The 20,397-nt window shown below is 54.2% G+C and overlaps 4 protein-coding genes across 8 annotated transcripts; 1 reads left to right on the forward strand and 3 right to left on the reverse strand.

Moving 5' to 3' along the window:
- Positions 1 to 1,415: 1,415 nt before the first annotated feature.
- Positions 1,416 to 5,303, reverse strand: LOC124099528 (sulfotransferase 1A1). Of its 4 annotated transcripts, XM_046454672.2 has the most exons (10): positions 5,168 to 5,303; positions 4,692 to 4,793; positions 4,448 to 4,566; positions 3,750 to 3,941; positions 3,517 to 3,642; positions 3,338 to 3,435; positions 2,702 to 2,828; positions 2,375 to 2,469; positions 1,705 to 1,885; positions 1,416 to 1,614 (listed from the first exon to the last, which is right to left on the reverse strand). In XM_046454672.2, the coding sequence occupies exons 4-10, from the start codon at positions 3,895 to 3,897 to the stop codon at positions 1,502 to 1,504; spliced, it is 888 nt and encodes a 295-aa protein (XP_046310628.1). In that variant the 5' UTR covers positions 3,898 to 3,941; positions 4,448 to 4,566; positions 4,692 to 4,793; positions 5,168 to 5,303; the 3' UTR covers positions 1,416 to 1,501. The 4 variants fall into 4 exon arrangements, with proteins under 4 accessions (XP_046310628.1, XP_046310630.1, XP_046310629.1 ...); XM_046454674.1 differs by lacking the exon at positions 4,692 to 4,793 and having other exon boundaries at positions 5,168 to 5,298; XM_046454673.2 differs by lacking the exon at positions 5,168 to 5,303 and having other exon boundaries at positions 4,692 to 5,051.
- Positions 5,304 to 7,287: 1,984 nt separating this feature from the next.
- On the reverse strand, positions 7,288 to 10,091 carry Slx1a (SLX1 homolog A, structure-specific endonuclease subunit). Its single transcript, XM_046454676.2, has 6 exons — positions 9,904 to 10,091; positions 9,361 to 9,412; positions 8,920 to 9,258; positions 7,756 to 7,883; positions 7,503 to 7,590; positions 7,288 to 7,421 (listed from the first exon to the last, which is right to left on the reverse strand). Exons 1-6 carry the CDS (start codon positions 10,089 to 10,091, stop codon positions 7,392 to 7,394), a joined length of 825 nt encoding a protein of 274 aa, XP_046310632.1. The 3' UTR covers positions 7,288 to 7,391.
- Positions 10,092 to 10,471: 380 nt separating this feature from the next.
- Positions 10,472 to 11,110, forward strand: Bola2b (bolA family member 2B). Its single transcript, XM_046454677.2, has 3 exons — positions 10,472 to 10,611; positions 10,699 to 10,796; positions 10,969 to 11,110. Exons 1-3 carry the CDS (start codon positions 10,549 to 10,551, stop codon positions 11,066 to 11,068), a joined length of 261 nt encoding a protein of 86 aa, XP_046310633.1. The 5' UTR covers positions 10,472 to 10,548; the 3' UTR covers positions 11,069 to 11,110.
- Positions 11,111 to 13,737: 2,627 nt separating this feature from the next.
- Coro1a (coronin 1A) lies at positions 13,738 to 20,383 on the reverse strand. 2 transcript variants are annotated; one of them, XM_046454459.2, is made up of 11 exons: positions 20,265 to 20,383; positions 17,583 to 17,781; positions 16,361 to 16,483; positions 16,136 to 16,265; positions 15,839 to 16,023; positions 15,563 to 15,682; positions 15,230 to 15,334; positions 14,972 to 15,117; positions 14,824 to 14,881; positions 14,496 to 14,711; positions 13,738 to 13,955 (listed from the first exon to the last, which is right to left on the reverse strand). In XM_046454459.2, the coding sequence occupies exons 2-11, from the start codon at positions 17,778 to 17,780 to the stop codon at positions 13,851 to 13,853; spliced, it is 1,386 nt and encodes a 461-aa protein (XP_046310415.1). In that variant the 5' UTR covers position 17,781; positions 20,265 to 20,383; the 3' UTR covers positions 13,738 to 13,850. The 2 variants fall into 2 exon arrangements, with proteins under 2 accessions (XP_046310415.1, XP_046310414.1); XM_046454458.2 differs by lacking the exon at positions 20,265 to 20,383 and adding an exon at positions 19,308 to 19,457.
- Between the last annotated feature and the right edge of the window lie 14 nt (positions 20,384 to 20,397).

The following is a 20,397-nucleotide window of genomic DNA, read 5'->3' on the forward strand; positions in this document are numbered from 1 at the left end:
AGTTCTCCTCCTGCTCCCCTGCAGGTATGATGTAGATGGCATTGATGAAGAAGGCAGAGAGTCTAAGAGGCAGTTGGCAACCAGGCTCTTGGCAAAGAAAAAAGTTCTCTCACCCTCCATGAACTGATTGGGTTGATCCCTGGGAGACTCACCCTGAGCCACCACTACATCATCCCACTGCCCTGGCAGAAAGGTAACCCTGAGATGGACTCCAAGGACTTACCCAAAGGAATGGCTAGTGCTGGCCCTGCATCCCCAGACCACCTACTTGTACTGCGCCCTGATCCACACCCCCCTCAGAGGGTACGGCAGCCTCCACTGAGAGGGTGTTCATGACACAGGGACACCAGATAGATCATGGGGTCATCTTCCCAAGTCCTTCCCTTTTCTCCTGTCATGGTCTCAGAGCTTGAACAACCCATATCTGCCCACTGATCTCCTCCTGCCCAGCCTGGGCGCCTTAGCAGTCCCAAGGGGCAGGCTGCTCTGCTCTCCTGTCCATCCTCACTTTGACAGCTAGAGCTGGACACATGTCCCATTGTCTCCTGACTCCCATTCCCCCACCCCCAGCTCATGTTCACCCTGACACATGTGACCAGGGTCAAATATAACCTAATGCAGCCTAAAGGCTGTTCCCCACTGCAACTCCAAGTCACCTGCCTGCTGCCCTCTGAGTTCTTTTATCTTCTTAACACAGGGATCCTGAATGGAATCAGACCCCTTGCCCTTTCTAGCCTGACCCTGTGGGAAATGAGTCTCCCTTCTTCTTCCTGCTCTTTGTTCCCTGTCCTAAGCCTCCTTCATTACTGAGGACCAGCTCTGGAGCAGTATGGATCTCTTGACTCCAGAGTAGAAGACGGGGACAGGAAAGGCTGGGAGCTTGGGGGTTCCTGCTGCTCTAGTGCTCCAGACCAGGAGGATGATGGCCCTCTTCCCTTTCCTTAATGTGGCCCAGAGGTACATGGTGACTTATAAGGAACCCAAGAAAATGTGAAGCTACCAGGCATGATGGCACATGCTAGTAAGCCCAGCCACTCACAAAGCTAAGGAGGAGGATTGCAAGTTTGGATCCAGCCTTAGCAACTTAGCAAGAACGTGTCTCAATATAAAAGGGCTGAGGGTATAGCTCCGTGGTAGAGCACTCCTGAGTTCAATCCCCAGTACAAAAATAAGTGAAGCTGGCTGGCAGACGGGAGGTCTGCTGTTGCTAGCCTCATAGGTGAAAGCAACAGGATTTTCTGTGATCAAATAAATATTTTCCCCCCTTATCCATGTCTCTGGGCCTTCCTTCTGTAGACCTCCTTTCCCTGCCCAGACAGGGAATGTGGGTGCTGAGGGTGCAAGGGGCAGGGCCCTACTTGGCACCAGTGGGATTTAGTTAGTGTCAGGTGTCCTCCTGCTTCCAACAGAGCCTCTTGTTGGACACATCATATTTTATTCTTGAGGTCATGGGTCAGGCTTGTGCCCATGCTCCCCCTGCAGTGGCTCCCCACGACACCACTCAGAGCTGCCAGCAGAAGTTGAGCTTGCAGCCTGCCATCTTCTCAGCATAGTGGGCATCAAAGCATTCATTCTGGGCCACAGTGAAGATGGATTTCCAGTCCCCTGTCACGCCTGGGGAAAGAAAGAAGGAGGCCTGAGTCACACCCACACAGGTGACCCCAAATGGAGGCTGCTTCCACACTCCCTTCTCCAGACACATACCTTTCCTCATGAAGGCAGAAATACTGTGGTCCATTATCTCAGTTGGTATGGTGGTGTAGTTAGTCATGGGATTCTTCTTCATCTCCTTGAAGGATGTGTGCTGGACGATGTGATCCACTGTCTCCTCTGACAGGGAGCGCCCCAGAAACTCCAAGATCTTTCTAATCTCCCTTTTGGGGTTCTGAAGCAAGATACAGGTTCTTCAGAGGGGGCTTGGATTACTTATGGTGCAAACACAAGGGAAGTCCCCTCTCTGGTGTCACAAGGGGGGAGCTGGCCCCTTCCACTTGGAAACCTCCCAGCCCTAACTCTTCACTCTGGGCCTCCTTCCCTAGAGCAGAAAGACTAGCTCTCTGCATTAGGGTCCTGGAGTAAGCCCTGCTTGGTGCCTTAGGAGAGAGGGCAGGGACAGTCTTTTAGAACTGTGGCCCCAGGTGTGGCGCAGCCCTGGACAGAGAGACGTGAAAACAACAAACAGCTGATCTGATCCAGGAACTAGGAGAGAGGGCTGAGCTGGGCTGGCTCTATGGTTCCAGGCCAGGAAGGCAGTGTGAGCAATCCTGGGCTGGGTGGGCCAGCCAAAGGGGAGGGTCCTGGGCCTTGTCAGGTCCCCTGAGGTTCCTGCCCCCTGGGTGGAACATAGATGGAGTAGTAGCGGGGAGAATCTCACCTCCTTCAGGTCTTCATAGAAGAGGTAGAGCACCGGGTGGGTGCGGCTCAGCTCCCACCACTCCTGCACGTGCTGGTACCACGACCCATAGGACACTGGGGAAGGGGATGCCACCCAGTTGGTCTGAGCTTTTTTTAATATTTTTAGTTGTAGATAGACACAAGACCTTTATTTTCTTTATTTTTTATGTGGTGCTAAGAATCAAATCCAGTGCCTCACATGTGCTAGGCAAGTACTCTACCACTGAGCCACAACTCCAGCCCTGTTATAAGTTTTAGGTGGGCTTCCTAAACTCCAGCCCTCTCCTTCCTCCAGGTTGGGGCCCACCTTGTCCGTCCATGAACTTCTCCAGGAAGCTGTTCCAGGTGCCAGGGTCAGGGTGCACCTTGGCCATTTTGTAGAAGTTGTAATAGGAGACAGCCACATCCTTTGCATTGCGGGCAACATAGATCACCTGCAGGGACAGACGACACCCACTGCCAGCTACACCACCCCACGCACACACCCCAGGACTGCCTGCCCCCCTTGGTGCCTGTCCCTCTCACAGCACCCATAGGGGGTCCCCTCTCGGCTTGACAAGGGAACATGCTGAGGCCTTGAGGCTGACTTGCTGGAGACCTCAAGGATGGCTACGACAGCTGGGATCTGAAAGCAGCTTTGATGGGAGACTCCTGGCTGGTCCCTGGAGCCGTACTTCATCCTATCTGACCCCTGGGATTCCACCACACACCCAGCTGGAGAACAAGGCAGGCAGGGGACCCTCCAGCCCCTATGCGAGCCTCTGAGCACCAGGCTCCCCTGCCCTCAGGTCTGCACTGAAGGGTCTCGCTCTCCTCCTCATCTTGGCCCTGCCACAGTGAGGGCAGGTGGCCTTCCCACTTGTGCAGAGACAAAGCTTTAAGAGGCTTTCCCTGCAGAACAGGACCAAAGTGGAATGGCCTAGTGGCCTCCACTGCCACTCACCTTGACCTTCTGATCCAGCAGACTCTGGGGAATCAGGCCCAGGGGCAAGTGTGTCTTGATGAGCCGAGGGGCAGGTGTATGTTTCAAAGTTTCCAGACCTAAGGTGCGGGCAGGGGAACTTGTGGTGAGCTGGAGTCCAATCTTCCTAATACCACCTGCCCCAGCACTCTGCTACTCACCTGAGGGAACCCCTGGGCCTTTGAACTCAAGGAAAGGCACCCGTACAAAGATGGGGGCCCGATGACACTTCTCTAGGTCACCACTCTGGTAGATCATGTCCACTATCTCGCTTACCCATGTGGTACCTGTAAGAGGGAAGAAAACCCTGTGATCAGGGTGGAGGGCCTGGTCCTGCTGACTAAGGTCAGGGTTGCAGCCCCAGTGGGGGAGCAGGGTGGCCCTCCTCACTTACCAGACTTGGGGTAGGTGCTGATGAGCAGGTCATTGGGCCAGGCCTGGAAGCTCTGAAGTGGCTCCACCATCTCTGCAAAGTACTTGATGAGAGGGACCCCCTTCACACTGACCAGTGGAGGGCGGGAGGTGTCCGAGACCAGCTCCATGCTGCTGAGTCAGGGGCCAGCGCCTGCTCTGCTTCTCTGAATCCCTTCACAAAACAGCATTTGCTGAATGGTTGCTTTGAGATACTGAAGCTTCAGGAGGTCCTATGATTTGCCCAAGCTCACTAAGCTAGTAAGTGGCAGTTGGGACTGGAAATGAGGTTTAACTCCAATACAGTGGTTCATAGGTCATGCTACACCTTCTGCTTACCTGCAGAACTTTCCATGACCCCAGTGCCCAGCCACAACCCAGAACAATGTAAGCAATTCTAGGGCTGAAATCCTGATACTTGAGTTTGGAAGCATTCCAGCATGCATTTTGAAATACTATTGTGGCCTGTCCATTCTAACTTCTTACCCCTAGGCTTTTTTCTCTTAGTACATCCTGCCTAAATCTAATGGGCTCCTCTTCATGCTGTTCCCCTTTTTTTGAGCTCCTTGGGCCCTTCATATTCAAAAACACCCCAGGCCAATTGACCTGGGATCCCACTTGCCCACCCAAGCTCCATCTTGCTTCCAGAACCAACCCAGGTAATCGGGTAACAGAACTTGCCTCAGGGCCAGTCTTTTATGAAAATGAGTAAAATTCAATGACTCTGCAGATGAGGGCAGGGAGACTGTCCAGGCTGGAGTTTCCCTCTTGTGGTGGAAAGAACAGGGAGGCAGAGGTTTCTGTCGAGTGATAAAAGAGTTGTCTAATCAAGCACTAAGAACTGGCCAGCACTTGGAAGATGTTGGAGTCAGCACCTGGGCAGGGCAAGGGTGGTCTGGCCCAGTCAACCCCAATCTGGACTTACTTGATCTCTCAGTCTCCTGGACTTGTGGCTTCCTGGGCATGCAGTGGCTCTGTGTTGGTGCTATGTGGGGATCACAGAGCTTCTCTCTGAGCTGAATGTTTTCTAGTTTCAAAATGAGGAGCAAACGCTGGGACTGGCTGTCCTCCCAGAATTCAGGGTGAGGTTTCAGGCAGGGGGAAGTCTGTGTTACCCTGTTAGCATGAAGCTGGAACTGGCTGTCCTCCAGAAAGGAAAGGGTGAGGTCTGGGATGAGGGACCTCTTCCTAAGACCTATCTGAAACTCAAGATGTGGGTTTACCATATAGCAAACAAACAAAGTGAAATGAGGAGAAAGAGCCCAACGGGCTGGATGTTTTTTCAGCTGTAATCTGATCCTAACCTCCTTCCCTTCACAGTTGGGCAACAGTCAGCTTTTTCTAATTGACCAAGTCAAGGGAGGAAAGGGGAGAGAAAAGATGGGGTGCAGGGCCACTCACCTTTCTTCCGGCTCCAGGCCAATCTCAAGACACCACAGGCTCAGACCAGAGCAGCCACAGGCATTCCAGAACTGCAGGCTCTAACAACAGGCAAGTCTAGAATACTGGGTGGGCAGGGCCAAGGGACTGGGGCGGAGCAGAGCAAGGAGGGCTGTTTTGAGGCAGCATGAGATGGGAAAGACAAGGATGCCAGAGCCTACTAGCCCTGGAGGGAGCCCCTGCTTCATGGCGCCTGTGGGACCTCAGGAACATGGCTCATGGCTGATGGAGCTTGAAGGGGGCTCCAGGGACAGATGGACATGAAGAGATTGGGCTAGAGAGCCACAGAGATCCGTGTAAAAGGAGCTCCCCACCTCCTCCTCAGCCTTTCTCTTCCTGTTTGCATTAAAATCCAGGGCTTACTCACTAAAGATGCATCACCTAAAGCATAAAGTGATTTCCTAGTAGTAGCACACTGCTTAAACCAGGAGCAAGAAGAGACGCTTGCTCAGCGTGATCTTGAAGAACACGGTTTTGAAAGTAACTTCTCTGTTCAAATCCCTGTAATTTCACAAGTCTCCTCAACACAGAATTGAGAAAGCACTGTACCTTTGGGGTCTCTTGGAAGGTTGCCAGAAAAGGAGGAAGAAGTATCAGAGCAGCCAAAGACCAGTGCTTGTACTGAGGCTACCAGATGACCCCCCCACACCCCACAAAAAAAAAATCAGAGCTGTCTTCTAAAACTATTGTGTAATTTTGTGATTTGGCTTCATTTTGGTTTTTGGAAAGTACCTGTGCTTGGTCTTGTACATTTAAAGTTAATTTAATTTTTTTAACAAGAAAGAGTTTGAGAAAGAACTTTTCATTTCATAAGCCCTGTGACTAATGTTTTATTTTTCATAACTGAGAGATTGCTTCTGTAAGTACACAGCCATGTTGAAAATGTTCACCATGATGTTGAAATAGAATAGGAACTATAAGACTTAAGGAGAACCAGTTGATTTAAAATATATACCAGTTTTCCCTTCTATTGTTAAAAGTAGGCTGACAACAGATCGTTAGGTAAAGAAGAAATCAGATGACTATGGACTTTCCTGAGATAAAAGGATCCTTGAGAAACAAATTACTACATAGAATTTGACAAATGGCTCAAGTGAATGTTTACTCCTAAACACAGGATATTCTAAAGCCTATTGTTTGGAGTATTTATGTTAAGCTTTCTTAAAGATTATTATCTTTTGAAATCCAGCATACTCTCTTTTTTTTAAGCTTTGTTGTTTCAATTTTTTTGCTTTATTTTTACTGTTTTTTTATTTTATTTCTTAACTTGTTCTAATTAGTTATACATGACAGTAGAATGCATTTTGACATATTGAAGCTTCGTCATTTCTATTATGATTTTTCATGGTGAAAATCTGGTATTAGGTAGGCATTCTCTGTAACTGTATAGTACCACTCCAAAGGCAAAGAACCATGACTGAGAAAAGTTAGACTATCAGGAATGTAGACTGAAGCATGTAAATCCCCAAATCATAGAAACTATTTTGATACTGCTTTTCTAATTAAAATTCATGTCTGCCTGGTTTTTGAATGTTAATGCCTGGCTCACTAGTCATTGCCTCAATCAGTTTCCTTCTTGCCTCACCAACAATACTTTCTCTTGCATACACTAGTATGCTACCATATAAGGGGGAAAATATATTAGAGATAGTCTATGTTTTATTTTATTTATTTATTTACTTTTTAATTCTCGGCAGACTCATCTTTGTTTGTATGTGGTGCTGAGGCTCGAACCCGGGCCGCACGCATGCCAGGCAAGCGCGCTACCGCTTGAGCCACATCCCCAGCCCCAGTCTATGTTTTATATATAGGTTTATGTGTTAGTGGGGATGTTTCTACTGTGCTGTTTATACAAAATAAAGAATTCTATGTTGAGGCAAAAAAAAAAATTCAGTCTGTCTGGACACTGGAGGTCAGGAGGCTCGAAGTCGTGGATGTGAATGTGTGCTATATGTTCTCTGTGCCAAGCCAGGCAAAGTCTCCAAGCAGGAGAGACGCTGGACACATGGTTGGGCCAATGGGCTCTCCTCCCATTTCTATTTCCCTCACCCAGACCTCCCCACAGACATCAGAAGTTACCCTTAACTCAAAATATTTTATTGAATTCAAATAAAAATTGTCCAGTATGGTTGGTGGCCACTGGGGGACAGAAAAATCATAGGATCAGGGTTGGGGAGGCTGAGGATCAGGTGTCCAGCATGTCTGTCCAGTGTTCCTATGGAGATAAGAGCTTGGTCAAAGGCAGCCTAGGGGATGGAGGTAGATGAAAAGAGTGGGGGCCAGAATCACCTCTCACCTCTTCTAATTCTGAGCCATCCTCTTCCTCCTCAGTGCCCATCCGGCACAGCCGGATCAGGTCTCCCCAAAGCAGTGAGTTCTCACAGCTGCCAAGGGTGCAGTTGGTAGGAGATGATACAGAGTCAAGCTTCTCAAGCCCCCTGCAGCCCTGGCCCTGGGTCGCCAAGGAATCATCTGCCCCAGCCTGGATTGGAACACTGGGCACCCTCTCCCCAGAGCTAGGCCAGGCTGGGAAAGAGGATAGCACTCACCTAGGACATTGGCCCTCTAGGGGCAGAAGCTGCCCTGGCTCTTCCTGAAGGAATTCCTCTGCCAGGCAGATCACATGGGTCTTTAGGGGACAGCCAGGGTGAGGGCAACACAGGGGACTCTCTTCTTCCTGTCAAAGGTAGCAAAGGAAGGAAAGGAAGACTGGAAGTAAGCTATTTATTATTGAGAGATCAGAAGCCAGGCCTCCATCTGTTAACTTGTTAAGTATTGATTGATCACCTACTCTGTGCTAAGTGAGTGAATAAGAGTTGCCCTCCTGGAGTTTAGTGTGAAGAGTGGGGAAGCTGATTAGGAAATAATAAAATATACCATGTGAAACAATAATAAGAATTAAGGGCAAAAGTGGGCCCTACAAGGTGGCCAACACCTGTAATCCAAGTAACTAGGAGGCTGAGGTAGGGGGACCGATCACATGTACTTAGCCTGTCTAGACAACTTTGGAAGACTGTGTCTCCCACAATTAAAAAAAAAAAAAAAAAAAAAAACAGTAAGGGCTGGGGATGTATTGGGTTTAATCCACTATACCATAACAAATAAATAAAAGGGGGGGGGGAAAAGGACTTAAGAGCTTTTTTTTGTTTGTTTTTGGTTTTGGTACCGGGGATTGAACCCAGAGGCGCTTAATACTGAGCCACATCCCTAGCCTTTTTTTTTTATCTTTATTTTTATTTATTTACTTTTATGTGGTGCTGAGGATCGAACCCAGGGCTTCATGCATGAAAGGTAAGCACTCTACCACTGAGCCACAACCCCAGCCTCCTAGCCCTTTTTATTTTAAGACAGAGTCTTGCTAAATTGCTGAGGCTAGTTTTAACTTGCAATCCTCCTGCCTCAGCCTCCGGAGCTGCTGGGATTACAGGTGTGCACCACTGCGTCCAGCTCAGAAAAAGCTATAATTTTAGATGGAGAGGAAAGGCCTCACTGAGTTGGTGGCACATGACCAACTCTTAAGGTCTAGAACTGCACCTTCCACTCAAAGGGAAATGACCAGGGCCCTAGATTAGTAGTGAGGGGTCCAGGAACCATGCACATACTTTGCGTGGCAGAGCTGCCAATCAACGCGTCAGTTGCGTGTCTGTTCAACAAACGTATTGACCTCAAATCTTCTGAACCCCAGTCCTGCCCCTACTTGGCGCGGATCTCACCTCAAGGGTGCGGGCGCAGAGAGTGCAACAGGATTGTGCGACCCGGTCCTTTTCACGCTCCCTGTCTACAACAGGCCCAGCGCAGCGCTTCGGAAGCTGGGTCCGGGGAGGAGGCGGGCCGAAGGCCAGCGGCACATGTGGTGGCGGGGGAGGGCAGAGATCCTGGCGGAAGTCCTGGCGCAACCAGCGCAGTGTGAGCGGGAGACGCGCCCAGGGTGGCGCGCGCAGCATGTGCGCAAGCACTCGCAGGTGGAAGGCGAAGGTTGCCTCGCCTCGCAAGCGCGGCCCCACGTGTGACAGGCGACGCGAGGCTTGCGGGTGCTGCCAGGCCCACTCGAACTGCGGGCGGGAAAGACAAGAGCGTTGGGGCGGCCGAGACTGCAGTAGCATAGTGACACTGCGAGCTCACTCATCTGTCCACCACCCAACTGTCTTTCTTACCCGAAGGGCGGCCACCGCAGATGGGAAGCCGTGCACGATAAGCACCATCTCCCTGGGGAGGAAAACAAGCGCGCGGCCTGTGAGCCCCCAACCCACATACACCCCACGTGATGCCGAATCCCTAACCATTGTACGCTTCCAGTCCCCACCAAGGGCCATCCTCACACGAGCTTCAAGCCTAGCGACGAGGCTCCCCTCCCTTCGTGCAGGTACATGCCCTCACACCTGCCAACCTCAGGCCCCTCATCCAGTAGCAAGGACTTAACAGTCCTTGGTCCTCTCTCTCTGTCTAGGATCTGTTCTGTCTCAGAACTTGCTCACCAAGTCCCCGGTCGCTAGACCACTTAGCAGCCAAGCCCTTGACCCGCAGATGCACCGGGCTCGGTCTCCCGGCCCCGCTCTCCCGGCCCCGCCCTTTAGGGTAGCCCCACCCAGTTACTGGGCCTGCCCGCCACCACAGGCCTGCCCCGCCCCTATTATCCTGCCTCTGCCCAGCCGGGTCCTCTTCCTCCCAGAAGCCAGCCCTGAGACCCGCCGCCCTACCAGGGCCCTCTCCCGCTGGTCCTCCAGGCCCCGCCTTTTTTGCGACCGCCGTTATGCTGCAGGACCCGACGAGCGGGGTTGACCGTGAACCCCACGTAGACGCGGCCCCGATGCCGAGGGTTTAGGCAGTAGAGCAGGTAGACACCGAAGAAACGCTCCGGCCTTGCTTCGCTCCCCGTGGGACCCATCGGGACGTTGTAGGTCAGGGGCCGAAGCTGGAGGTGAGTTCTGTAACCGCGAACCACGGGGAGGCTGGGGAGCTAGGACTGCAACATGCTTGTTTCGGCGACAGCGAGGCACCTTTGAGCCCGCCAACAGTATGGGTTCGTGCACCCTCTCCGAGCTGGAGCTCGGTGCCAACACCTGGCTACAAAACCCAGACCTCTTTGCAGACTGCTAGAGCCAACCAATGAGCGTGCGCTCGGGGAGGGTCGGTCGTCCCGCAGACTCTGATTGGCTAACAGATGGTAAGCGCGAAAACCCTTGACTGTTGGCATTTCACCCGAGTCTGAGGGCGGAAGTGCTGCGTTTAAGGACTCCCTAGTGAGGGCGGAAGTAGATGTCTTACCGGAAGTGGCTCCACTAAGGGCGGAAGGCACCGACGGCCGGTGCTAGGTGGGTTTCTGTCCCCGCCGGGTTGCCGCGATGGAACTCAGCGCAGACTACCTCCGGGAGAAGCTGCAGCGGGACCTGGAGGCGGAGCACGTGGTGAGTTGAGTCGTCTGAACCCTCCCCAAGAGAGAAAAGGAGGCCTGGGAGCGGGTTGGGCATGAACCCCATCCTTCTGCCCGGTAGGAGGTGGAGGACACGACTCCTGGCCGTTGCGCGACCAGCTTCCGAGTCCTGGTGGTGTCGGCTAAGTTCGAAGGGAAGCCACTGCTTCATAGACACCGGTAAGTGCAGAAACTGTTCCTTGAGCGCGGCCCCAGTTCCAGGACCACAACCCTAGCCACTCCCCCATTCCCATTTATCTAACCCCTACCCCAGCAACGTGGCCCATGACCCTGGAGCGTAGAACCTCGGGGACCGCCACCCAGGCGTCAGCCTGCCGTTTCTCAACTCCAGGCTGGTGAATGCGTCCCTATCAGAAGAGCTCCCGCACATCCATGCCTTTGAGCAGAAAACTTTGACTCCAGACCAGTGGGCTCGTGAACAGCAGAAATGAGGGACCGATGCCTGCGCAGCATTAAATGACAAATCAGGGCCAGCTTCTGTGTCTGTGTGTTGTGTGTGGCAGGGGCACTGAAGCTGAGTGTACTGCTTGGCTTCTCTCAGCCTTGCTTCGATTCAAGTTCCGCTCCCCATGTAGCCTCTGTGTCCAGCTTGTAAAATGAAATTCTGTCCTTAGGTCCCTTCCAGAGGCTTCCTTGCAAACCTTTCTTGTAGACCCCTAAGAATCTGTATTGCCACTCCCCACCCAATCATGCCTGGAATTCTACCTGCTGAGGAGACTGAAGCAGGATAATTACAAGTTCAAGGGCAGCCTGGTCCACTTAGTAAGACCCTATTTCAAAATAAAATAAAAGCTGGGCATATGCTCAGTGCCTACCTAGCATTGTGGAAGGCCCTAGGTTCAATCCCTAGTTCTGCAAATATTAGTAAAAATTCAGAGATGAGAAAGTGTTCAGGATTTGAGAACCCTGATGAGCTGAACAAAATGGTCTCTCTCCCCAGCATCACCGCAATATCAGAAGCATCCCCCTCAGACCCCCTCAGCCCTTCACAAACCTCAAGGGAAGTGAGGCTAAGCTGAGGCTCTTCACCAGCTGGTGTGCTGATGTTTTGTGGCCCCCTTCTAGAAGAAGTCCCACTAGCTTCATAGCCCTGGACTTTAGTATCCACAGGTACCCTGTGAGAACCATGAATTTTTCAGGAATGTGGGATGTGCTTAGGACATAGGGATAGAGCAGGAAAATAAGGCACAAAACTGGGGAAGGTACATCTGTAAAAGTCTTAACCATGGGTTGGCAGAACCTTGTACAGTGTTTTCTGAGACTCAGGAGGGACACCAAGTGAATCATTTGGACCCAAGTCTCTTTAAGAGTGAGAAATGAGATGTTTCACACATCTCACCCACTTTGTTACCTGTGTTTTTGAAGCTAGTTTTTTAGTCCGTCAATTTCCTCTATCCCCTACCTTCCTCTCTTGCTTCCCTCTGGGAGAGAATGGGCTGGTAGAGCTGAGTCGTGATGGTTACAGACAACCTTTCTGGATCCAAGGGATCATTTCCTGAAAATTTTTAAGTTCTCCTGAACCAAAACTAGTGAGTCTACTCATGAGACCTCCAGAAGGGCCCATCATCCCCATAGTGCAACAGAAATGCAGAGAAGGAGTGTCACTCCTTTAAGAGGCCCAGCCTCCAGCCATGCTGGGATCTACCATTACATTCGCCCAGCTGTGATGATTGCCCTTCCATGATTCCCCCCTGAGGCCTAGAGAAGTGACTTGTGCAGGGTCACACGGCTTACATAGACTGAAGACCTGAGTATGCAGACAGGAACATTTGTACATTGGTACCCAGCAGTCTCTACCCTGATAGCTTTCTTCTGTGACATGCTGATGACATGGGGGCTGGGAATGAACTTTTGTTGTTTTTGCAGGATATGAACCAAGTTCTGTTGTGGCCAAGACACCCATTCCAAACAGCCCTGTGTCATCCTGGTTCAGTGGGCATCATCCACTAAATTGAATTGGGCATCAAAACCTATTCCCAAGTCCTCTCTTTATATTTGTGTTTGTTTGCATGCTAGGGATTGAACCCAGGGACACTTTACCACTGAGCTTCATTCCCAGGCCTTCTTATTTTTTGTTTTTGGTAAGTTGCCCAGACTGGCCTTGAACTTGCAGTCTTCCTGCCTCGGCCTCCCAAGTGGCTGGGATTATAGTCATGTACTACTGCACCTGGCCCCAAGCTTTTTTTTTTTTTTTTTTTTTTTGGTACCAGGAATTGAACCCAGGGGTGCTTTACCACTAAGCCACATTCCCAGCCATTTATTTATTTTTGAGACAGGGTTTCACTAAGTTGCTTAGAGCCTTACTAAGTTGCCGAGGCTGGTCTCAAACTGGCAATCCTCCTGCTTCTAGCATTCCAATTGCTGGGATTACAGGCATGCACCACCATGCCCAGCCCTAAGCCCCCTCTTGGTAGGGTCCTACAGACCTATTCCTGCCAGGTCCCCCTTTCACAGAAGCCACACCCCAACAGAACCCATAGAAAGGGCCCCAAGAGGTAGTAGTGCTATAAGGAGAATTTCTGAACAAAAATGGAGACTTAGATTGTGAGTCACAATCTGACCTACAGCAAACTGTTTCTAAACTCTTTCCTTACAGAAAGCCTTGCTATTTTTATCCTTTGAGTTTGCAGTTTGAAAGATGACCAGTGCACAGTGCTCACTGGATCATGTCCCCACAAGCAGCAGTGTCAGTACAGTCCTGAGCAACCTGATGTTTGGTTGACTGGGCACAGCAGAATTGAGGTAAACATGGGAATTTCTGATGTTGGGAGCCGCTCTGGAAATACATACCCTTAAGTCCTGAGCAAGAGATACTGAACAATTATTGTGCCCCACAATAACTTGGGCTTTACCTCCGCTCAGATACCCCCAGCAAGGGCCTGCCAGTTCTGAGAAGGAATTGGGAAACAAAGAGGAAGCTCCCAGCCCACATCAACGTGGGTGGGTTCCCCCAACAGCCTGTGCTGTAGGGTATTCAGAGAGGGACTCCCCACAGCCCTGATGGGGACAGTTCCATCAGGGATGCTAAGAGGGAAGCCCAAAGGTAGGTTAGTTTAGCAGGCCCGGCATCCAGGTAAGCAGTCATCAGAGTCTGGAGAAGTACAAGAAAATAAAGCCATTTTATTATTGTTTCTTCTTTGCCATGATAGCCTGAGGCCTGGGTGGGAATGGAGGGCTGTGAGTGGCCTCCCCCAGCTGAAGGCCCTGTGCCCTCTACTTGGCCTGGACTGTCTCCTCCAGCCTGTCCAGGCGCTTCTGCAGCTCCTGCACTGTGGTCTGCAGCTTCTTTATCTCCTCCTCCAGCCGGGACACAGCATCCTGGGGGATCCAGGCTAGATTAGGCTTAGCTCCTTCTGGAGTCCCTCATTAACCTGGCATCTGCTAAACCCCCTTCCAAGAGACCCAGAATTTGGGCCCTTCTGTCTGTCAGCCAGTTCCTGCCCAGAGAGTTGTAGGCCTGTAAACCCAAATCATGTTTTTGTTTTGTTTGTTTTGGTACCGGGGATTGAACACCGGGATGCTTAACCACTGAGCGACACCCCAACCCTTTTTTGTTTTATTTAGAGTCAGGGTATTGCTGAGTTGTGCAGAGCCTCTCTGAATTGCTGAGGCTGGCTTTGAACTTGCAGTCCTCTTGCCTTAGCCTCTGAGCTGCTGAGATTACAGGTGTGTGCCACCACACCCGGCTCCAAGTCCTGTTTTTTGAGGCCTCTGGATTACCCACTCCAAGCTGCCCCACCATTGTGACCTTGGAAAGCTCCAGACACCAGCCTGCTTCCCCTGGAGTACTGAGCACCTCCATGCAGCCCCTTCCCCACTTCACCATCTTCCCGTTCTGCCTCCCCGCCCGCCTCTCACCGAGCTGGGAGTGCCACTGGCCTCTGGCGCTGCCCTCCTGCGTGTGCTGTCCAGGCCCCGATTGACCCGCAGCTCCCGACTTTTGGGGGGTACATAGCCGTCCTTGAGGGAAATGAGGAGGGGCCCAGCATCCTGACCCCCCAGCCACTCCTCAGCTGTGAGGGCAGGGTCAGGCCCTGCTGTGGGTGGGTACAGATCCTCCTGGAACAGGTCCGACTGTGGGCAAGGCCAGGGATAGTTATGGGAGTGCTAATGTCACCATACCACCCTACAAGCCCAAGAGGTCAGTGCCCAGTCTGGAGCCCAGGAAGGGACACGGGACCATCACCTTTCTAGGCACTGTCATGGCGATGGGCTCACACTTCCGCTCGTGCAGCTTGTAGAATCTGCGGAAACAGGAAGGTGAGCAGCGCCTGGAGCCTGCAGGTCAGCACTGCCCTGGGAGCAAGCCCCGATCAGGGGTGAGGGTCAGTCACCTGGCAATCTCACACTTGTTCACTTCCAGGCCACGTTTGGGCATGTAGCCCATGCCACGCTGGGACTCCTTGGAACTGAACATGGAAAGATAGTGCAGGAATGGGGCCTCAGAGGTGATCTCGAAGTAGCGGATAGAGCTGTCACCCTGCAGGTGGTTCGTGCAAAGGGAGGGTCAGCGCCAACAGATGCCTCCAGTCTAGCTCCTCCAAGCCCTTCCTGCCCATCTCCTAGCCCCCAACCCCTCCTGGCTAAGCCACCTTGCCACAGAGGTAGACAATGTTGGTGTCAGGATCAAAGAAAGGCAGCAGGACTCCACTGCTTGTGTCCAGTTCCTGCAGGGACAGTGGCTCCTCCAGGTGCTTCTGTAGAGACAGGTGGGAGATAAGAACAGGCTGGGCCATGTCAGGTCCTGTGATGGTGATCCTCACTGGGCATGACCAGGTGAGAACCCTCCCAGACCAACTATTGGAAATTCCCATCTCAATTGGGTAAACTGAGGCCCAGGGCCATCTGGCCAGGCAAGTGGCAGGGCAGGGACTCCAGTCTCGATTCCCAGCCCAGGTGCACTCTACTTCCCATCACGCACTTACTGTGTCCCACAGCGCCACCTGCCGCTCGCTCATGCGGCTGAAGCCGGTGGTCAGTATCTTTCCTTCTGATACAAACACAGCGTGCACAGGCCGAGTCCCCTCATGGGGACGGTCCTTCTCCTGCAAGGAGAGGGTGGTGGTAGGTCAGACACCCATCCACACACGCTAGCGAGGAGACCTAGGGGGGGACAGGGGAGTACAGTACCCAAGGGTCTGGTGGATGGCGGTATGGGCTAATGGTCGCAGGGTCAAGGGTCAGGGTTCATGGCAACTCACAGCTACAATAGTGCCTTTGCGTGGCTCAATGATGCGCACACGCTTGTCACGGCAGGAGGTGCAGATGAGGGCACCATCGCGGCTCCAGTCCACGCTGTAGATTGTGTCCGGGTGCACATCTGGGCCCAGCGTCAGCACAGCTGCCCCAGTGCCCACATCCCACACCAGGATCACGTTGTCACAACCTGCATAATCCCGCCACCCCTGTGTCAGAAGCCATGAGCTTCCCACCACCTCTATGTCAGCCACCAGCCCCGCCCCCCCCCCCATTTTCCCCTTTCTCCCACCCCACGGCACCTGCACTGAGCAGTATGTTCTGGGCTGTTGGGTGCCAGGCCACGATGCCCACACGCTTGGTGTGGCCCTCCAGGGTGACAACAGGCTCCCGCAAGGGCAGCGTCAGGCCGCCATCAGGGATCTCCCATACCTGCAGAGAAGCAATGAGTGAGTCTCTGGGACTCTGAATGTTGGCTCCATCCTAGAGTCTTACCCAGCACCTGAGCACCCCCCACCAGCACTCACCATGACAGTGCAGTCCTCAGAACCACTGGCAATGACGTTGTCATTGTGTGGGCACCAGGCAATGTCCAGCACAGGGGCTGTGTGGCCACAGACTGTGGGCACGTTCTTGTCCACACGTCCAGTCTAGAGGGCACAGCAGAGCCTTTGGTGGAGGCACTCTGACCCTCCAAACCCAGTCCAACCTCTTCACACCCCTGCAGAGGAACAGGCTGTGGGATTCCCAGGAGGTGGGCCAGGGCCTGGGGTCTGCTCTCCTTGCCCCAATCCCAGGAGGGCTGGCCACAAATAGCATAGGGTGTGGGGAGCCATGCTATGTGAGATCCTGGCCATGGCCTGCCTGTCTCTGTCCCTACCCTATGCTGGCTCTGAAGGCCAGCATCCCCACCCCCGCTTCCCTGAGTGAGGTCTCCAGGGGCACATCAGGCTAAAGGTCTAGACCAGTCAGGGGTCAGGTTGGGGTTCTCCAGGGAATTGTGTCCATGGTGGGGCTGTTAGGATGTGTCCTTCCAGATGAAGAGGGACCAAGGAAGTCTGCCATCAGTGGCCCCCCAGGCAGGAGCAGAGGTTTAGAAATGGCCTCTTCCGGGGCCAGCTGCTTCAGCAGGGCTTCCTGTGTGGAGAGTCGAGCAGGGCGCGGGCCCAGCTCTCACCCCGACAACCACTTCCTCTTGTGTTTGCTTCCATCAGCCCTTTTAAGGTAACAACTGAGAACCCATCTCCCCTTCCTGTCTCACCCATCAAAGAACACAGGAGTGTGCTGAGGTGGAGGTCACACACAGCAGGGGGAAGGGGCATGGCTCCGAGAAAGAAGGGAGGCCTCTTCCATCACCAGAGGCTCAGCCGGTTGCCCAGACCCAGACCTAGAGTCCCCAGCCCCAGTACTACTACTCACCAAGTCTCAGGTGCTATCCCAGCCCTCCCTGTGTTTCCAGGAGGACAAAGCCCCAGGCTGAGACTTGGGAGACCTGGCCCTGGGTCTGCAGGTCTCCATGCGGCCCTCTCTTGGTGCCCCATGAGCTTCAGGTTCCACACAACCCATGCACACAGGAGCTGGAGGGAGCGGGAGCCATATCTGGCCCGGCTCAGTTTTATAGATGACAACACTGAGGTCCAGGAAGGCTAAGTGACAATCACCTATGCAGTCCCCCCACCCACCCAGTGCCACGGGTGACAGAGGCCTTCCCAGGAAGACATCTGCTGTCCCAAGTTTCCAGTGGCTCACCTTACCCAGGGGCAGCACCAGGAAGGCCCCTCCCCCACTGGCCTCACAGATCAGGGCCACAAACTTGGGGTTGACAGCACAGAAGCCACTGTCCCAGGTGGTCTGTGAGACGCGCACATCCTCGTAGCATTGGTCCGCTTTGGCTGGCTGTCCGAACACGTGGCGGAACTTGCTGGAGCGGACCACCTGCCGGCTCATCCTAGGGGCACAGGGGTTGAGAATTTTTCCCCTTCAGGTGAACTCTGACCTTACAGTGGTCCCTGCCTCCCCCTCAGTCTGGCTTTTAGGATCCTGGCATCACTCCATGGCCGACAGCATGCTGCCCATCACCCCGCTCACGCTTCTCAGCCTATCCTCACTCCTGTCTAAACCACGGCCCACCTGCTGCACCCTCGGGTCACTCAGCCACATCTCAAACCTGTACCCTCAGCCCAAAGCAGCCTGGTGCATGGTGCACCCAGTGTGTGCCGTTGGCTGATGGGCTCAGGATGCAGAGTGCTTCCTTTCCCGTGGTGCCAATGCTGGGGCACCAGCCCCGGTGCCCTGAGGGTGGGTTCTTTCCTACTGTGTCAGAGCCCACTTGTCTCACACCCACACGGGGACCCTCCTAAAGGCAGGGGCAAGGTTGGTCCTCCCCAACCTCCGGACCCAGGGCTGGCACACAGGAGGAAGTGGTGTGTGGGCTTGCCAGGCAGCAGGATGGCGTCCCCAGTAGGTCTCTGGGCACCAGAAGCAGTGATGGCTCGAGTCCCAGCATCTCCTCCTCCCCACACCTCTGCCTCTCGCCTCCGCTCAGAAAGAGCGAAAGATGGCCCCTGAGTGCCATCTCCACCCCCGTTGGAACCACACACAGGAAGGGAGAGGCCCACCCTGACTTCTCTGAGGTCCAGCTGGGGTGGTTTGCCAATGCTTCCCTGGGCTCCAGGGTGCCGTCCTGGTGCCCGATCACACCACCTTTCTGCTTGGTGAAGGGGCTTATGCTGCCATGCTGAGGGCACCCTGCCCAGAGCTCCTGTCCACCTCCCCAGTTTCACCATTTGCTCTGCCTTGGGGCCTTGTCCCTTCTTTCGGGGCCACAGCCCCCTTGCCTAAGCTGGGATCCCTCAGGAGACTCCCAGGCCTGCCTACCGGAAAGCAGGTGAGAAGCATGAGCCAAGAGCCCAGGTTCAAATAAGGGACAGGAATCCCAAGAGAGCAGCCTGGGGAGAGGGCAGCCCCATAGGTTGGGGTACAGGAAGCCATGGCCCCACCCTGCCGCCTCCCCCACCGCAGGTACCAGGCCCAGAAGCCACTGAAAGGGGAACTTGGTCTTTTCTTGTTTTGCTGTCAAGCCCTTCCTGTCTCCAAGCTCGGGGCAGCAGCTCCTCTCACCCCACCCTGGCGCCCACCCCGCCGCCCAGACCCTCGCATTCTGAGCAGGTCGCCCCCCGCGCGCTGCGGCCCCTCCCGGCTTGCCCACCTCCATCTTGGCCGCGGTGGCCCTTCACCCTCACCTCAGAGCACTCTGGGACCCTGGGCTGGCCCCTCGCCGTCCTCAAGCCCGGGGGCCTCCCCGAGAGCCGAGGGGCCGGCTCCCTGTCCCCGGCTGAGCCAGGCGCGGCTGACAGTCCGCCCGCCCGACAGCCCGCTGCTCCCACGCTCACGCCGGCCCCACAGGTGGCCCAAGGCAGCGAAGCCGGGTCCCTCCAGCCGGTCACCCCCGCGCCCCAGGGACCCCAGCCTCACCTGCGGCAGAGAGATGAGCTAGACCCCCCCAATGGAGGAGGAAGAGGAGGAGGAGGAGGAGGAAGGCGCAGCCGGAGCCCGAGACTGGCCGGCTGAGGATGCTCTGTCAAGACAATGAATGAGAAGCGGCCGTCGCCCGCCTCCTCCGGTGGCAGCGCCCCTTTGGGGCGGAGCTCGGGAGAGGCTGGCCCTGCCCTCCGCGGAGGCGGCCGCCGGCGCGGGACCCGCAGCAGCGCTGGCCTCTTTGCGCGAGCAGCTCGCTGTGCGCTGCCAGCTCCGAACAGATGCCCTGGGCCTCGACTCTGCGCTTCTTTGAACGTCAAATGCAAAAATACTCCGCTCCTCCTTCCCTCCTGCAGCCGCCCCCAGCCTCCTCGCCATCCTTCCCCGGCTCGTGAAAGCTCCCAAGGCCCGCGCTCTCGCCAGCCAGTCTGCGTCGCCATCCTCTCCCCCGCACGGATGGGACCCAAGGAGCCGGGGCCGGACGAGGGACAGCCCTGCGCGGACCAGACTCAAGGGGAGCTGGGCTCTGGTCGCGACTCCTAATGGACTAATGGGTAGCCTGGGGAGTCGCTCGGCCTTTCTGGGTTTCAGATCTTCACCCGGGGCACCCTGCCCTCCTGCTGCACAAGGCTGGGGCGAGGGACAAATGAAATAGCTGGGCGCCATGGAGCGCCTGCTTTGAGCCAGGGGCCACGGGGGAGAATGAGTCGGGCTCCCGCGGTAAAGAGCTCTCCACCAGGTGGAAGAGAAAAGCCCGCGATGGCCCTAAGGGCGCCAAGCAGAGGTAGGCTCCCAGCGTCACACTCAAGAGGAGAGAACCCATGCCCTTCCTTGGATCTCAGGGACATACGGAAGCAGCGACACGGAAGGCAAGAAAGGCCTAGAATCAGGCTGTTGTACCAGTGTGGCTCCGGGCTGTCACTCCTTTTGAGTGACCTTGGGCAGGATACTAACCTCTCTCAGCCTGTTTCCTGTCTGTAGCTGAGCCACACGTGCCTCACAAGGTTATGGGGATGATTTCCCTAAATAACCAAAGGAGAGTCTGAAGCACCTCCCTGCCGAGTGCTAAAAAAAAATAGCAAGTGCT

This window comes from Marmota monax, unplaced genomic scaffold, assembly GCF_021218885.2.
Source record: "Marmota monax isolate L192 unplaced genomic scaffold, Marmota_monax_Labrador192_F-V1.1 WCK01_AAM20220418_F8-fsc00086, whole genome shotgun sequence".
In the NCBI taxonomy this organism is placed as follows: Eukaryota; Metazoa; Chordata; class Mammalia; order Rodentia; family Sciuridae; genus Marmota; species Marmota monax.

Bases quoted from the DNA above. Each gene is read 5' to 3' on its own strand.
- Coro1a (XM_046454459.2), bottom strand. From the start codon at position 17,780: ATGAGCCGGCAGGTGGTCCGCTCCAGCAAGTTCCGCCACGTGTTCGGA. The intron at 15,683-15,838 runs GTGAGTTGCCAT...CTCTCCTTGCAG, and splicing joins GCAAAGGCACTATTGTAGCT to GAGAAGGACCGTCCCCATGA. The intron at 15,118-15,229 runs GTGGCTTAGCCA...AACCACCTGCAG, and splicing joins TTGTCTACCTCTGTGGCAAG to GGTGACAGCTCTATCCGCTA.
- LOC124099528 (XM_046454672.2), bottom strand. From the start codon at position 3,897: ATGGAGCTGGTCTCGGACACCTCCCGCCCTCCACTGGTCAGTGTGAAG. The intron at 3,643-3,749 runs GTAAGTGAGGAG...TCCCTCTTACAG, and splicing joins CAGCACCTACCCCAAGTCTG to GTACCACATGGGTAAGCGAG. The intron at 2,829-3,337 runs GTGAGTGGCAGT...CTGTCCCTGCAG, and splicing joins TGCTGGATCAGAAGGTCAAG to GTGATCTATGTTGCCCGCAA.
- Slx1a (XM_046454676.2), bottom strand. From the start codon at position 10,091: ATGGGTCCCACGGGGAGCGAAGCAAGGCCGGAGCGTTTCTTCGGTGTC. The intron at 9,259-9,360 runs GTAAGAAAGACA...TCCCGCCCGCAG, and splicing joins CTGCGGTGGCCGCCCTTCGG to TTCGAGTGGGCCTGGCAGCA. The intron at 7,591-7,755 runs GTGAGTGCTATC...CACCCTTGGCAG, and splicing joins CTAGAGGGCCAATGTCCTAG to CTGTGAGAACTCACTGCTTT.
- Bola2b (XM_046454677.2), top strand. From the start codon at position 10,549: ATGGAACTCAGCGCAGACTACCTCCGGGAGAAGCTGCAGCGGGACCTG. The intron at 10,612-10,698 runs GTGAGTTGAGTC...TCTGCCCGGTAG, and splicing joins ACCTGGAGGCGGAGCACGTG to GAGGTGGAGGACACGACTCC. The intron at 10,797-10,968 runs GTAAGTGCAGAA...TCTCAACTCCAG, and splicing joins CCACTGCTTCATAGACACCG to GCTGGTGAATGCGTCCCTAT.